Genomic DNA, 14,424 nt, shown 5'->3' with positions numbered 1-14,424 from the left:
CTGTGGTTCTGTCAGTGTGATCATGTGATGTATCTGACCCCAGGAATGTGTCAATAAAGTTTCCCCTTCCTGGGACAATGAATTCACGGTGTTCTTATTTCAATTTCCAGGAGTGTATTATGCAGACACTTCTAGTTAACTGTTCATATTGCTCCGTAAATAACAAATGTTAGGTTAGAACTGTGATCTTCTGAACGAAACTGCCAGAACTATGTGAAACTCGCCTAACTATGAAAGTGCTACAATCCGAGGGAATCGCAGGAACTGACTGTCAGCGGAACGTCGCCTTTTGTGCCTGTTGCGGGAGGATATCCATCCGCTCAGCAATTCACCGCTGACGAGACTCTCTCTGGTGGCCTGCAACGCAAACTCAAACGTGGAGCAGAAGGAGAAAACAGGTCTAACTGGTGAAACCGCCTGGAAGCTGCTGTTTACAATTAGGATGGCGTCTGGTTAGAGATGTCCTTGTGTGATGATGGCCTGTCGTGATATTGGTATTCCTCATGGGCTACGTACACAGCAGCAACAATAAGCAGTTCATTATGTTCATAGTAAGCCAAACCACTGCTGCATTCAAAGATTTTTATTACGCTGTTATTTTCTGTTATAAGTTACAAATAGACATAGCTACATGCGGTAAAAACTCAGTATGTTTTCAGATAGCTTGATAATGGCCTTGGAGCAGAAATAAGCTTATGGCATCAGAATATAATATCGTAATTGTAAGTTTTCGGGTATAGCACATAATGTGCTTACAAGATGTCTATAATGCTGCAGGCCCAGAAGAATTCAAAATAGGCAGTTCAGTTGAAGCGTAATGGACATCTCTAAAAAGGATAATCGCGTAAGTTTTACAGACCAGTATGGGTATAAGGTATGAAGCTGCTAAGAAACCTTGAATGACAGAAGAAATACCGTAAGTAATCAATGAAATAACGAAATATGAATATAAAAATATTTAGAAAAAGATAGCAAGAGCAGGGAAGCCTAATAAAACGGCTGCAGGAAAATTATGAATAAATCAAGAAGGTCATCTACAGGATACATTCAGCGCACAAAGAACAAAAAATAGCTTATTGTGAAATTAAAAGCGAAGGCGTCAACATTAAGAGTGCAAAAGGAAAACAACCGTTAAACGCAGAGGAGACAGTAGATAGGTGGAAAGAGTACACTGATAGTCTCTACGAGGGTGTAGGAACTGTCTGTTGACGTATGGAGCTTTAAAAAAGGTAATAAAGTCGTATGACATGAATGGCTGGTAGTCCCGGAACAGCAGGTTCAGCCGCCGAAATGTAAAGGTTTTCCACATGCTTTGCGCACGCAGGCACCTTTCCTTCGCGAAGTATGAGACCTGTATGAGTAAGTGTAGATACTGTAATGGGTGTGTATATACTGTAGTTTCATGTTCGTATTATAGACGATGAGAGAAGGGAGAGGTGAAACCCAGAGCCGGCACATGGCGTACTCCTGCCGAGGAGCATCGAAGGGACCGCCAAGCTTTAACTCGCCATCTAACGGATGGATCACCATCACCATCAACAGTGTCACGTGCCCTCACTTAATGAGACACTGCGGAGAGGTTTTGTATTTATACCAGAAGCCTGGCGCAAAGTCTGGTGATCATCAGAAATTTCACGCCACCACCTCTCCACCCCTCCCCCCCCCCCCCCACCTTTTCCTGCCAGCAAAATACCAGCAGTGAAAATGTTCACCACCAGGATTCGAACCGGCTTACCTCCAGATAGATGATTATGAAAACACATGGGATCAGGTGTAGGAGTCAGGCCGCCCATATGTTGCCAAGGTTGTTTCGATTACGCTGCAGAAGTTCCGCTGGGAAGCTCTTACACATCCTCCACACAGTCCTGATGTCTATAAACATACATCACATCTACCAACTTCAGTTCCATTGGGATAATTCCTCAGTAATTTGTCTTAGAGTGTATTTCTAAAGCTGGTGAACTAAATCTCTGTCCGGCATTCTTGAACTGAAAAGTGAATCTCACCACGAATTATGTTAATCAACCACTTAAAAGTGCTCTCTAGTCGCATTGGAAAGCTGTGGATGCTGTAGAACTGATACCAATCGTTCATGGGACCCTCCACCAATGACATATACTAAGGTGACCAAAGTCATGGGATAACTCCTAACATCGCGTCGGATCTCCTTTTCACCAGTGTAGTGCAGCCACTCGACGTGGCACAGGCTCCACAAGTAGCTGGAGGTCCCCTGCAGAAATATTGACCCTTGCAACTTCAGTAATCTCCAACAACTGCGAAGGTGTTGCTAGTGTACGATTTTATGCACGAACTGACCTCTCGATTATGTCCCATAAATGTTTGATGGGATTCACCTCGGGCGATCCGGGCGGCCAGATCATTCAGTAGAATTGTCCAGAATGTTCTTCAAACCAATCTTGAGCAATTTTGGCTCAGTGACATGGCGCATTGTCATCCACATAAATTGCATCGTTGTTTGGGAACATGAGGTCAATGAATGGTCTCCATGTAGCCGAACATAACCATTTCCAGTCAATGATCGGTTCAGTCACACCAGAGGACCTAGTCCATTCCACGAAAACAAACACACACCAACACACACCATTAAGGAACCACCAGCAGCTTCCACAGTGACTTGTTGACGACTTTGATCCATGGCTTCGTGTGGTCTGTGACACATTAGAACCCTGCCATCAGCCCTTACCAACTGAAGTCGGGACTTTTCTGATCAGGTAACTGTTTTCCAGTCGTCTAGAATCCAATTGACGTGGTCGTGACCCCCGAGAGGCGTTGCAGGCGATGTTATGCTGCTAGAAAGGCACTCATATCGATCATCCGCTGCCATAGCCCATCAATTTCGCCGAACTGTCCGAACTGATACGTTCGTCGTACGTCCCACACTGATTTCTGCTGTTATTTCACGCAGTGTTGCTTGTCTGTTAGCACTGACAACTCCATGCAAACGTCGCTGTTCTCGGTCGTTAAGTGAAGGCCATTATACGTGGTGAGAGATAATGCCTGAAATTTGGTGTTCTCGGCACACTCTTTACACTTTGGATCTCGGAATACTAGATCCCCTGGAATACTAGATCCCCTAGCAATTTCCGAAATCGAATGTCCCATGCGTCTAGCTCCAACTATCATTCTGCGTTAAAAGTCTGTTAATTCCCATCATGCGCCCATAATCACGCTGGACACCTTTTCACATGGATCACCTGATTAGAAATGGCAGTTCCACCAGTGCACTGCCCTTTTATATCTTGTGTACGCGATACTGCCGCCATCTGTAAGTGTGGATTTCGCTGTCCCGTGACTTTTGTTACCTCAGTGTAAGTCGTGACAGTGAAATGGTGTGTACGTACTACATGATTTATATAATCATCACACTAGTATGGGTCCAGGATCACATTGTGAAAGATGTTGTCCAATTTATTGGTGTATCAAAGTGAATTATCCAACGAGTCTACAAGTAATTGTGTACCACTAGCAGATAGGAAACACGATAAAAGAACAGTGGTCATTTAGTTTCAAGTCCACCAGGAATTGCTACTGCTTTAAGGCTGACGTTAAAATAAACGGTTTTTGTGCTTTTATAATTCAGTATTGTCAGACTGCGACTTGAAGCAATGCAATATGTGACTTCTATTTATTGCTGAACCGAATATTAACTGCCAATTTTGCGACACCCTGTGGTGTGAGTAATTGAAGGCATTGGTACAGTAACCTGGTAAGCCACGTTTCCACAATTTCGAATAAAACATAAAATACTGTGCATAAACTGGAAACAAATTTTAATCGGTCTTGACTTTTCTCAAAATTTATATACAGTGGTCGGAAACAGTCTGAGGAGCTTGTAAGAGTGTTGCAGGATAGACTGTGCTGAGAAATAATTGTTAAGAAAAAATTCGATACGTTGCGCCGTTTCCGAGTTAATTGGCATTGAAGTTAGCCGATCAGGACGTTGCGCGCGTAAATTCAAGCGGTCCGCCAGATATAATTAGTGTCAGCTGTTCTCATGGCGTAGATGATAGTGTGATAGACTGCTCAGCTTTTGGCTGGCGTTCGATCCTTATTACCGACCCATGCCCAAATTTTTGAATCACACCCTTGTTCGGTTTTAGGAAACCAAACTAAGTACACGTTTGGCGACACAGCCTCCGGAGGGCCGCTTGAACTGGCGCGCGCAACGGCGTAATTGGCTAACTTCAGTGCTAATTAACTCGGAAACGGCGCAACGTATCGAATTTTGTTCGTAACAAGTAATTCTCGGCACAACCTTTCCCGCAATATCCTTGCAAGCTTTTCGGCTTGTTTTTGACCATCCTGTATATGCCATCAGTACACTGTAGTGGCTTATTACTGAACCAAACAAAGATTTATTGAGACATTTATTAAATTTAAAAAGGAGATGGACTTGTCACCTTCTTGCACTAAACAACTTTGTTTTATGAATATGATGTCAAACGAATAAGCTTCCAGCCTAGACCTTCACATCAGCACAGGCAGTGGTAAGGCACTTTCCTTGGTGCGGCGTAAAACAAACACAAGAGATATTACGTCAGAAGGCGAGAGTTACAGTTTTCTGAGAAAATAAATTTATAGAGAGAAGAGAGTGCGTCAGAAGCAGAATCAAGAGCACAACCCAACGTTCCAATTACGATCACCTGAGGAGAGAACAGCAAGACCAAGTGGGGTGGTGCATTGTGGGACGGGGACGGAGCCGCCATCTCTGTCTGTGCAGAATTCATCACGCAAACGCCATTTTACTTGAACTTTTCTGGCAGATTAAAACTGTGTGCTGGACCGAGACTCGAACTCGGGACCTTTGCCTTTCGCGGGCAAGTGCTCTACCACTTGAGCTACCCAAGCACGACTCACGCCCCGTCCTCACAGCTTTACTTCTGCCAGTACCTCGCCTCCTACCTTCCAAACTTTACAAGCTCACCTGCGAACCTAGCAGAACTAGCACTCCTGAAAGAAAGGATATTGCGGAGACATGGCTTAGACACAGCCTGGGGGATGTTTCCAGAATGAGATTTTCACTCTGTAGCAGAGTGTGCGCTGATATGAAACTTCCTGGCAGATTAAAACTGTGTGCTGGACCGAGACTCCAGAATGGAAACATCCCCTAGGCTGTGGGTAAGCCATGTCACCGCAATATCCTTTCTCTCAGGAGTGCTAGTTCTGCAAGGTTCGCAGGAGAGCTTCTGCAAAGTTTGGAAGGTAGGAGACGAGGTACTGGCAGAAGTAAAGCTGTGAGGACGTGGCGTGGGTCGTGCTTGGGTAGCTCAGTTGGTAGACCTCTTGCCTGCGAAAGGCAAAGGTCCCAAGTTCGAGTCTCGGTCTAGCACACAGTTTTAATCTGCCAGGAAGTTTCATATCAGCGCACACTCCGCTGCAAAGTGAAAATCTCATTCTGGGTCATTTTACTTGCATACCATTCTACGCATCGCTTACAAATAAACTTGAATTCTGGAACAGCAGGCTTCAGCTCACCATCCGATAAAATTGATTCGGGTTACCTGAGCTCTCATAAATCATTTCACGCCTTCAGGAATGCGCCAACCGATTCCTTCCTTCATATTCGTCCAGATGGAACTAGCGTTAACCGTCTAATGCTCTCAGCGTCGTTCAGATGCTACACTTCTTTCGTGTCTTTGGATGCACCCTGAATGTGGTTGAATTCGTGGAGCCCTGGAGACTCACCTTCTCTCTCTGGCAGTTTGCCCTCAGCTGCCAAGTTCAGAAGAGAATCCAGGACCTTCCCCATGGCGACGATATTTTCTTCATGCTCCTCGGCGGAAATATCCTTTGGTTCCGCTTCTCCTTCGTCCTCAGTTTCCTCCCTGAAACAATGGTTATTAAGCAGCTTTACAGTGGCATGCTACGAAGAACTACTTGCAGAACTCAAACTAGCAACTACAAAGGTGTCCAAAAACTAAGCAGGACCTGAAAAAAGAAGAAGAGAAGATTTGCTGCGAATGACTCTAAGTCCTTCCCTTCAAACGGCAACTGTGCTATCGATATAATGAAGTAGAAGTACTCCCTGCTTCGAATAAGCACATGCTTTGTAGATAACGGAAAGCAGTGCATGAGATCCATTATGTCTGACAAAGAGTTGTGTTCACAATTCCCATGTACATTGCGTCTCACGTCAATGCCACTCCGAAGGTAAAGCTGCACACATTCGAAGATCATATGTAAAGTTATTAGAGGTATTTAAATTCCGTCTGTGCAACTTCTTAAGATGAAATCCTTGCGAGCGGTCTCAGGCGCTGCAATCATGGACTGTGTGGCTGGTCCCGGCGGAGGTTCGAGTCCTCCCTCGGGCATGGGTGTGTGTGTTGGTCCTTAGAATAATTTAGGTTAAGTAGTGTATAAGCTTAGGGCTGATGACCTTAGCAGTTAAGTCCCATAAGATTTCACACACATTTGAACATTTTTGAAAAACTCGAAAGCTGCACATGGAGGGCCATATGTAAAATACGACTAAGGCACAAGAGGTAAACTGTGGACCTCAACATGTACCACAAAAATACTCAAAACAGCAACCACAGGCCGAACGGGTGCGAACCTTACTAACATACCACTAACAAGTGAACATTCCCAAGTGTAAATAAACGATCTTATGTAACTTCGTGGATGCATGTAGAGAGGACAACATAATGCAATACGTATTTTTTTTTTTGTGCCCAGTTTTACTTTCCGGGATCAAAACATATCCAAAAATGTAATTTCGCATGTTAGGCTGAAAGGGCATATCTTTGAAACGATGATATATTAAAAATGTGTTTCGTATAAAAGTTGGTACGTAATGAACGTTTTTGAAAACTATCTGGTCTAATTTTATAATAATTTGATACTCTGCAAAATCGTCATCACCACTACCTAATTTTGGAAAATGAAAACTTGTTACAACACAAATTAAAGAAGCTTCCAAGTCATATACAATTACGTGTAATAAAGCTGGTTTCTGAAATTCCGTTTTTGGAAAATAAGCTGTCCACAATGTGCTGTCAGAGTATCTACAACATACGCAATTAAAATACCTAAACGTTCATTGATATTCTAATTATTTATTTTACTTATATTTTTTGTTTTAAATTGTTATTTTATGTTTTACATTCATGTTTTTTCGTATGTTTTTTAGTTTACCGTTTCACGTACATGGAGCTCGTTAAACGAAAATACAGGGTGAGGCTGAAGTCTGGATACATCCCCATAAAAGTCAAACGGTATGAGGAATCGTATTAGCGTCTGGTATCGGGGCGCAACTTATAGAAACCATGGCGACAGCGGCGGTCATCTTTAAATATGCCATTTTGCATTTGGGTTACCTGTTTCAAATGGAAGGGAATCGGGTGGCACATCATTTTGAATTGTCTCTTTCTCAGGAATACATATGAGAAATCTGTTTTAGATTATCTTTATTTGCTTAGGAGTTACGATGTGTGAAAGTTTAAAATTTCAAGGAGGTTATCAATTAAGTTTAGGGTTGCAGGTGAAGTGAAAAGTGTGGCTAGGGCCCCCCGTCGGGTAGACCTGTCGCCTGGTGCAAGTCTTTCGAGTTGACGCCACTTCGGCGACTTGCGTGTCGAAGTGTTGCAAGGTGATACAATGGCACTTACACAGCAGGAACGTGTTGAACTTGTGTTAATGAGTGATGAAAGAAGTACCAGAGTGACTGCTACCTGGTATCCTGAGAGAAATGACATTTCGCATATGACAATATCCAAGTTACTGGACAAATCTCGTACAAAAGGTTTAACGAGGAGACTTCGACAGCAATTATAGCAATGTTCCTGAACGTCCACACGCGCCGGTTATCAGCAGTATAAGGTTCAGCGTTCAATCCTGCGTGTGTTGCATACACATTAACGACACCTGAACAAGTCATAGTTGCAACACCATCTCTCAGAGAATGACCCTGATCGGCCGGTACAGTTCGCAGAATGATCTATGGATCAGTGTAAAAGGAATCCAAACTTCCTATGACAGGTGTTGTTCAGCGACGAAGCTAATTTTTATGTGCAAGGAGAAGTAAACCAACAGAATCATCGTCACTGGTCACATGCAAATCCCTCGTGAGTGGATTCCTCTGAAGGTGCTGGTGGTGAAAAATTGATCGTTTGGTGTGGGATTTGGGACAGAATAATCCTGGGTCCGGTGTTTACTGATGGAATCTTGAATGGGGTGATGTATCTTAACACTATGCCGTCCGGCGACACCACAGTGGTGTCTGCATAGTATCGCTCAGTGGCCAGCGACACCAGAGTGGTGTCGTGAGCATAGTATCGCGCAGTGACCGGCGACAGCACGTTAGTATCTTTTGCATTCTGTTGGTGTTTTGTTTAGGTAACAATAAGTTACACACGTCAACAAGTGTTCTGTTTTTATATGTACTTGTGCTCTTTCATCATGGCGGAAGAAAGAGACAATAGGATTATTTACGATGAATGCGCGGACGTCTTGACTGACGTGCTGGACGACTTGGCCGATTGGGAAGAAGACATTGGATATCAAAAAAATGAAAGCGTAGCAAAATTGTAGGGAGATAGTGAAATACGTCCAAGAAGAATTCGGCGAACACTACGGTTGCCAACTGATTCGGCCGAATCAGACGAAGAAGACAGTCCACCGTGATCAGACTTTGATTTACCGAGGACCAATAATAAATTTGAAGGTTCCCCGGGTCCAAACATATTTCCCAAAGATACACAGAGCATCCAGGATATCGTACAATTATATATTGGGAACGATCTATTTGAATATATTAGCAACGAAACCAAAAAGCACTACAGTCAAAATTGCAATAGAAGGAAACTGGATTTAAAAAATGACAAGTTTGTCTACGTTACGGGACCCGAAATTGGAAAATGGTTTGGGCTTGCTATCCTTATGGGAACTGTAAGAAAAGCAAGGATCAATGATTAGTGATCAACGAATCCGTTGATAGACACGCCGATATTTCGCAAAACGATGTCCCGCAACTGATTGAGACAAATATTATCATTTTTACAATTTTCCGACAGCAACAATAAACTGGATAATGCCTCCAAAAAGTTTAAATAAACGTTTAATGGCTCTGAGCACTATGGGACTCAACTGCTGAGGTCATTAGTCCCCTAGAACTTAGAACTAGTTAAACCTAACTAACCTAAGGACATCACAAACATCCATGCCCGAGGCAGGATTCGAACCTGCGACCGTAGCGACCTTGCGGTTCCAAACTGCAGCACCTTTAACCGCACGGCCACTTCGGCCGGCTCAAATAAACGTTTAATCTAAGTCAAAACATCTCAACTGATGAAGGAATGATACTGTGGCGTGGATGGTTAAATTTTAAAGTTTACAACCCGTCGAAAATTACGAAATACAGGATATTCATTCGGATGCTGTGTGATTCGAGTACGGGATACATTTCCTCATTCAAGATATATTCCGGCGCTGGACAGCCTTTAGCAAAAATAGTGATGGAACTATTGACACCTTCTGATGCAAAGTAGCATCACCTCGGCATGGATAACTATTATATAACAGTGTAGAACTTGCGGAGAAGTTACTTGAAAAGAAAATTCGAGTTTGTGGAACGATAGGGCAAAATAGAGGATTTCCGGAAAATTAAAGCGAGCAAAAGTCAATGTGTTCGGACCTTGTCATCAACGGAAAGGTGACAAGCGGCCGGCGACAAGCCAAGTAATCCGACTTAGCGCTGCCGGCGCCAAGCGAATAAATTTGTACGACACGTGCGGACGGCAAAGTGTTCATATGCTCCGTGATTATGTGCTTCCAACGCTACTGAATCCGCAGGATGATTTCCCAACCTTCTTCCAACAAGGCGGTGCACCTTCCAAGTCTGCTGCTGAAGACATTTTCTGGATAAACAGTTTGGAGATCAGTGGATAGGTAGGAAGGGTCCTATCCAATAACCAATAGGGTCGCCTCTTGCCCTTCATCTGTAAGGACATTTGAAATCAATTGTGTATGAGGTGAAACAACATCTTTGCTGGCATATTGAGGAGGCGTGTGCCTCTGTTGACCGACATGCAGCAGGACTGGCAAAAAAGACTCCGATTGTGTCCAGCGCAATGGAGGTCATGTATGCTGTAATGCCGACTCTGACAAGTGTCCTAAATTTTAAAGGGTTATAATTCAGCCAGAAATAACGATAACATAAAATAGACTTCACATATGTATTCTTGAGAAAGAGGCAGGTCAAAATGAAGTGCCATATGAGCCCCTTTCCATTTGAAACACGTACCGGTAACCCAAATCCAAGATGGCGTATTTCAAGATGGCCGCCGCTATCGCCCTAGTTCCCATAAACTGCCCCCCACCTACAGACACGCCATACCAGACGCCATTATAATTCCTCACACCGTTTAACTTTTATAGTGACGTAGCCAGACTTTTGCCTCACCCTGTAATAAGTAACTGATTATTGTGATACATAATTATTACCATAATGCCAACATGTAAATAAATGCTTAAAACATAACGTTTCTTTACACCATACACATAAAATGAATGGAGTTTCTTCACATAATACACACGAGAGAGAACACAATATAAAACAAAATTCAGCAGGATTTCGAATTGTCACGGGTGATCCTCTAAATATCCTGATTTGTACCAGGCATATTTCAGTACATAGGTAAGCCATGGCGAAGAGAATCGATTATGTACTAGTGACTGCAGCTTCAGCTTCATTACATTGCTTCTCAAATGGGGACTGACATCGTAATCATTCAGCAGAACTATATCTGAAAATTTTCTCACAAAGATCGTCCAACATCGAAAGCCATAGACATCCAATGACTGTATCTGCCCTATCGAGCTTTTTTGGGATCACCAGATGGACAAGATTATTGTCCTCAGGTACGATGGTCTAAACGGTTCTTTCACAATGACCGCCTGAAGAATCTGACAATAATATAGATTTTTCTCTCTAACTAGGAAATAAAACCACTGTAAAACATCTGCTAACCTGGTCAGACGTTGTTTACCAGATTTCGGTGGTGTCATAAAGGAACTTGGGGCTTCAAAACGAGATTCTCGAATGCTCCACCCAAACTTACTGTTACTTTCCTTTAAACCTACGAAAAGGCGGTAAAAACGTTTTGGCATTATACCTGAGGACAAGGAGTTTGTTCATCTGATGATCCCAAAGTGCTCGCCGTCACATGTAAAATCAAGAGAAGTATATGGCTTTTGACATCGGACTAACTTTGTGAGATTTTCAGATGTACTTCTGTTGAATGATTATGATGTCAATCTACACTTGAGAAGCAATATATTCAAGCTGCAATTACTAGTACAAAAAGATTCTCTTCGCCAAGGCTTCCCAGTTTACTGGAATATGCCTGACACAAATCAGCATATTTAGACGATCACTTGTGACAGTTTGAAATCCTGACGAAGTTTGGTTCAAATGGCTCTGAGCACTATGGGACTTAAACATCTGTGGTCATCAGTCCCCTAGAACTTAGAACTACTTAAACCTAACTAACCTAAGGACATCACACACATCCATGCCCGAGGCAGGATTCGAACCTGCGACCGTAGCAGTCGCGCGGTTCCGGACTGAGCGCCTAGAACCGCTAGACCACCGCGGCCGGCATGACGAAGTTTGTTTTATATTGTGTTCTGCGTCGTATATATTACGAAATGTATTTTATATGCATGGTGTAAAAATCGTTATGTTTTAAGCATTTCTTTACAGATTATCATTACTGTACTGATTTTGTATCATAATGAGGTTCTTACTTTTCAATTACCAAAATACAATTGGTGAGGCTTAAGCTAAAAAATAAAAAAAACATGAATGTAAAATAACAATTTAAGACACAAAACAAATATAAGTAAAATAAGTAACTAGAGTAATAAAGAATGTTTGCTTATTTTATTTTAATTAGGTGCATCAATAAAACTCCGACATCAAATTGTGTATAGCTTATTTTCCAAGAATAGTATTCCATAAACCAGCTTTATTACACATGTATGAATGTGGCTTGGAGTCTTTTTTAATTTATGTTCGAACAAATGTTTTCGTTTTCCAAAATTAATTAGTGGTAGTGTGTATTTTGCAAAATTTCCAATTGTTAAAACGTTCATTGCACAGTTTTCAAGAATGCTAACTACATATCAACTTTTATGCGAAGAACATTTTTATATACCGTCGTTTCGAAGATATTCCCTCCAAACCTAATACGCCAAATTAGCACTTAAAAGTGTTTTACCCCTTAAAACTGAAATCGGACACAAACAGAAAAGCATGTATTGCATTACTTTTCCCTCTCTACACTATCGCAAAGTTCCATCAGCAGCGTTTATTTACACTTGACAATATTCTCTTGCAAGTGATAATGAATAACACCTCTCAGTACAAGGTTTAAAACACAGTGATGAGCCGCCAGCAAAAGAACACCGTATAAAAGATCTCTTTTCAGGATCTGAACATATTCTCACCACAGAAGAAAGGAACGACCATACTGTAATGTAAAAACAGAACTAACAAGAGTATAAAAGAAGAAATTAAAAACGTAGCAACACAGATTAAAACAGAAAACAATAATGCAATGGTAACTGTGATGAATGAATCAAAACTAGAATTCTCGTTGCCACTGCAGACCCAGAGGTGTGCAGTTGTAAGCTGGCACTGTAAGTTACTTTATTTTCAAAGTAGGCCTACTGTTGGAAATAAAGAGAGAGTCGGAGGTCACTATCGACTGGTAGACAACGGGATGTTGATTCAGTCGCATAATTGACAAGGTCTTTTTTGTTCTCTATGCACAATGGCTCCTTCCCATGTGTGGCGTGATAGATGGTTCTCAGGCAGGAAGCCTACCAATGTAGCGTGCCAAGTGACATGATGCATGCCGTGGCAGAAATGTGTCAGTGGCATGTACCTCAACGACAACAGAAGTAATGCAGTATCATCCAGGCCTGCAGGTGACACTGAATGACACAGACAGAAATCCTAGAGTGGGGTGTAGGACGCCAAGACCTTCAAAACCTAGACCGAAAATGGGGAAGTTTGCGTCATAGAGGAAAAGATCTGAAACCTTCATAGCGAAGAAGAAACTCGCGAAGTCAGATCTGGCAATATGCGAGGATCTCAGTTCCGAAAGATTAAGGATATTTAACACTGTGATCTCGAGAGCGGGGCTACAAAACATGTGGACAAATGACGGCAGGATAGTGGTGAAGACCGAAAATGGAAAAAGATCAGTCTGCAGTGCAGATGAATTCGAATGCCCATGCCGTAGGATTTGCTGCCTCTAGTGTGTGTTTATTTTTGTATCTTTATTTTGCAAAGAAAAATTTATTTTTTGTCATGCTTTCCTTAAAATTGTTTCATATTAATATCATTTCTTTGTTCAGGTTTACTTTTAGTATTAATTATAAATTCTCTGATGAATTTCCTTTGGGGTGACACCTTCTGCTGTCAAGAATTCAATGACTGCACGTTGCGAAAATCGCATTGGCCGACCGTCTGCGCAGGGCTCCATACTTTACACTGTAACAACACAACCGTTCAATGCTGAGGCTTCCCGCCAACTAGAGCTGTAGAGAAGAGGCTACGGAACAAGCCAGTACCTGCCGCATAGCAATGATGCCAACTGTTGAAGGGTTGCGAAGGTGGACGCATTACTTTTCAGTCAACCCTCGTACTTATTTGGTACTTCGAAATTAAGTGGGTTCCTGCAGATACATCGAAAAGTTTATATAGAAAAATACAGTCACTGGTCAGCTTACGTTAAGTGCATTTAAGTCATACATTATTGTGTACAAAATGTACGTAACACATCGAAACTATTTTAATACTGGATAGAGAGGTATACAGGTTGCCAGTCTTGAGTAAATAGGTGGCATTTTTGGCAGTTGATTATGACAGGCTACAACTTGTCACCCTCAGCACTATGACCCTGTGCTATGTGGAGTGGTAGCTTGTGTTACACCCTTTCATAAGTGGTTTATGAAGTCAGTTACAGTCACACTCTAAAAAGTTAAGATAACAAGAGAATATACAATCTCAAATCCAGTGGCAGACTTAGTTTTATGTACTATGAATCAATTTTTCTTTTCTGCACTTACACTTTCATTTACGAAATGTTCAGTAACAGTTATCGTTCACATATTGTCGAACAAATGACACGCTTCCCAGTGACCAGTGAACATGAAATTGGATTTTGCTATTCATATAACTAAAATACACTCCTGGAAATTGAAATGAGAACACCGTGAATTCATTGTCCCAGGAAGGGGAAACTTTATTGACACATTCCTGGGGTCAGATACATCACATGATCACACTGACAGAACCACAGGCACATAGACACAGGCAACAGAGCATGCACAATGTCGGCTCTAGTACAGTGTATATCCACCTTTCGCAGCAATGCAGGCTGCTATTCTCCCATG

General features: G+C 42.2%; 1 protein-coding gene across 1 annotated transcript in view; it reads right to left on the bottom strand.

The window, feature by feature from the left end:
• Positions 1-14,424, bottom strand: part of LOC126204261 (cilia- and flagella-associated protein 251-like) — a 181,378-nt gene that overhangs the window by 110,941 nt on the left and 56,013 nt on the right. Inside the window, exon 3 of the mRNA XM_049938651.1 lies at positions 5,707-5,846. Within this exon, the coding sequence (XP_049794608.1) occupies positions 5,707-5,846 (140 nt within the window). The remainder of the gene's footprint in view (positions 1-5,706; positions 5,847-14,424) is intronic.

Source organism: Schistocerca nitens, chromosome 9, assembly GCF_023898315.1.
Source record: "Schistocerca nitens isolate TAMUIC-IGC-003100 chromosome 9, iqSchNite1.1, whole genome shotgun sequence".
Lineage (NCBI taxonomy): Eukaryota > Metazoa > Arthropoda > Insecta > Orthoptera > Acrididae > Schistocerca > Schistocerca nitens.
The sequence above is the reverse complement of the archived record's forward strand: the minus strand, read 5'-3'. Positions and strand labels throughout refer to the sequence as shown.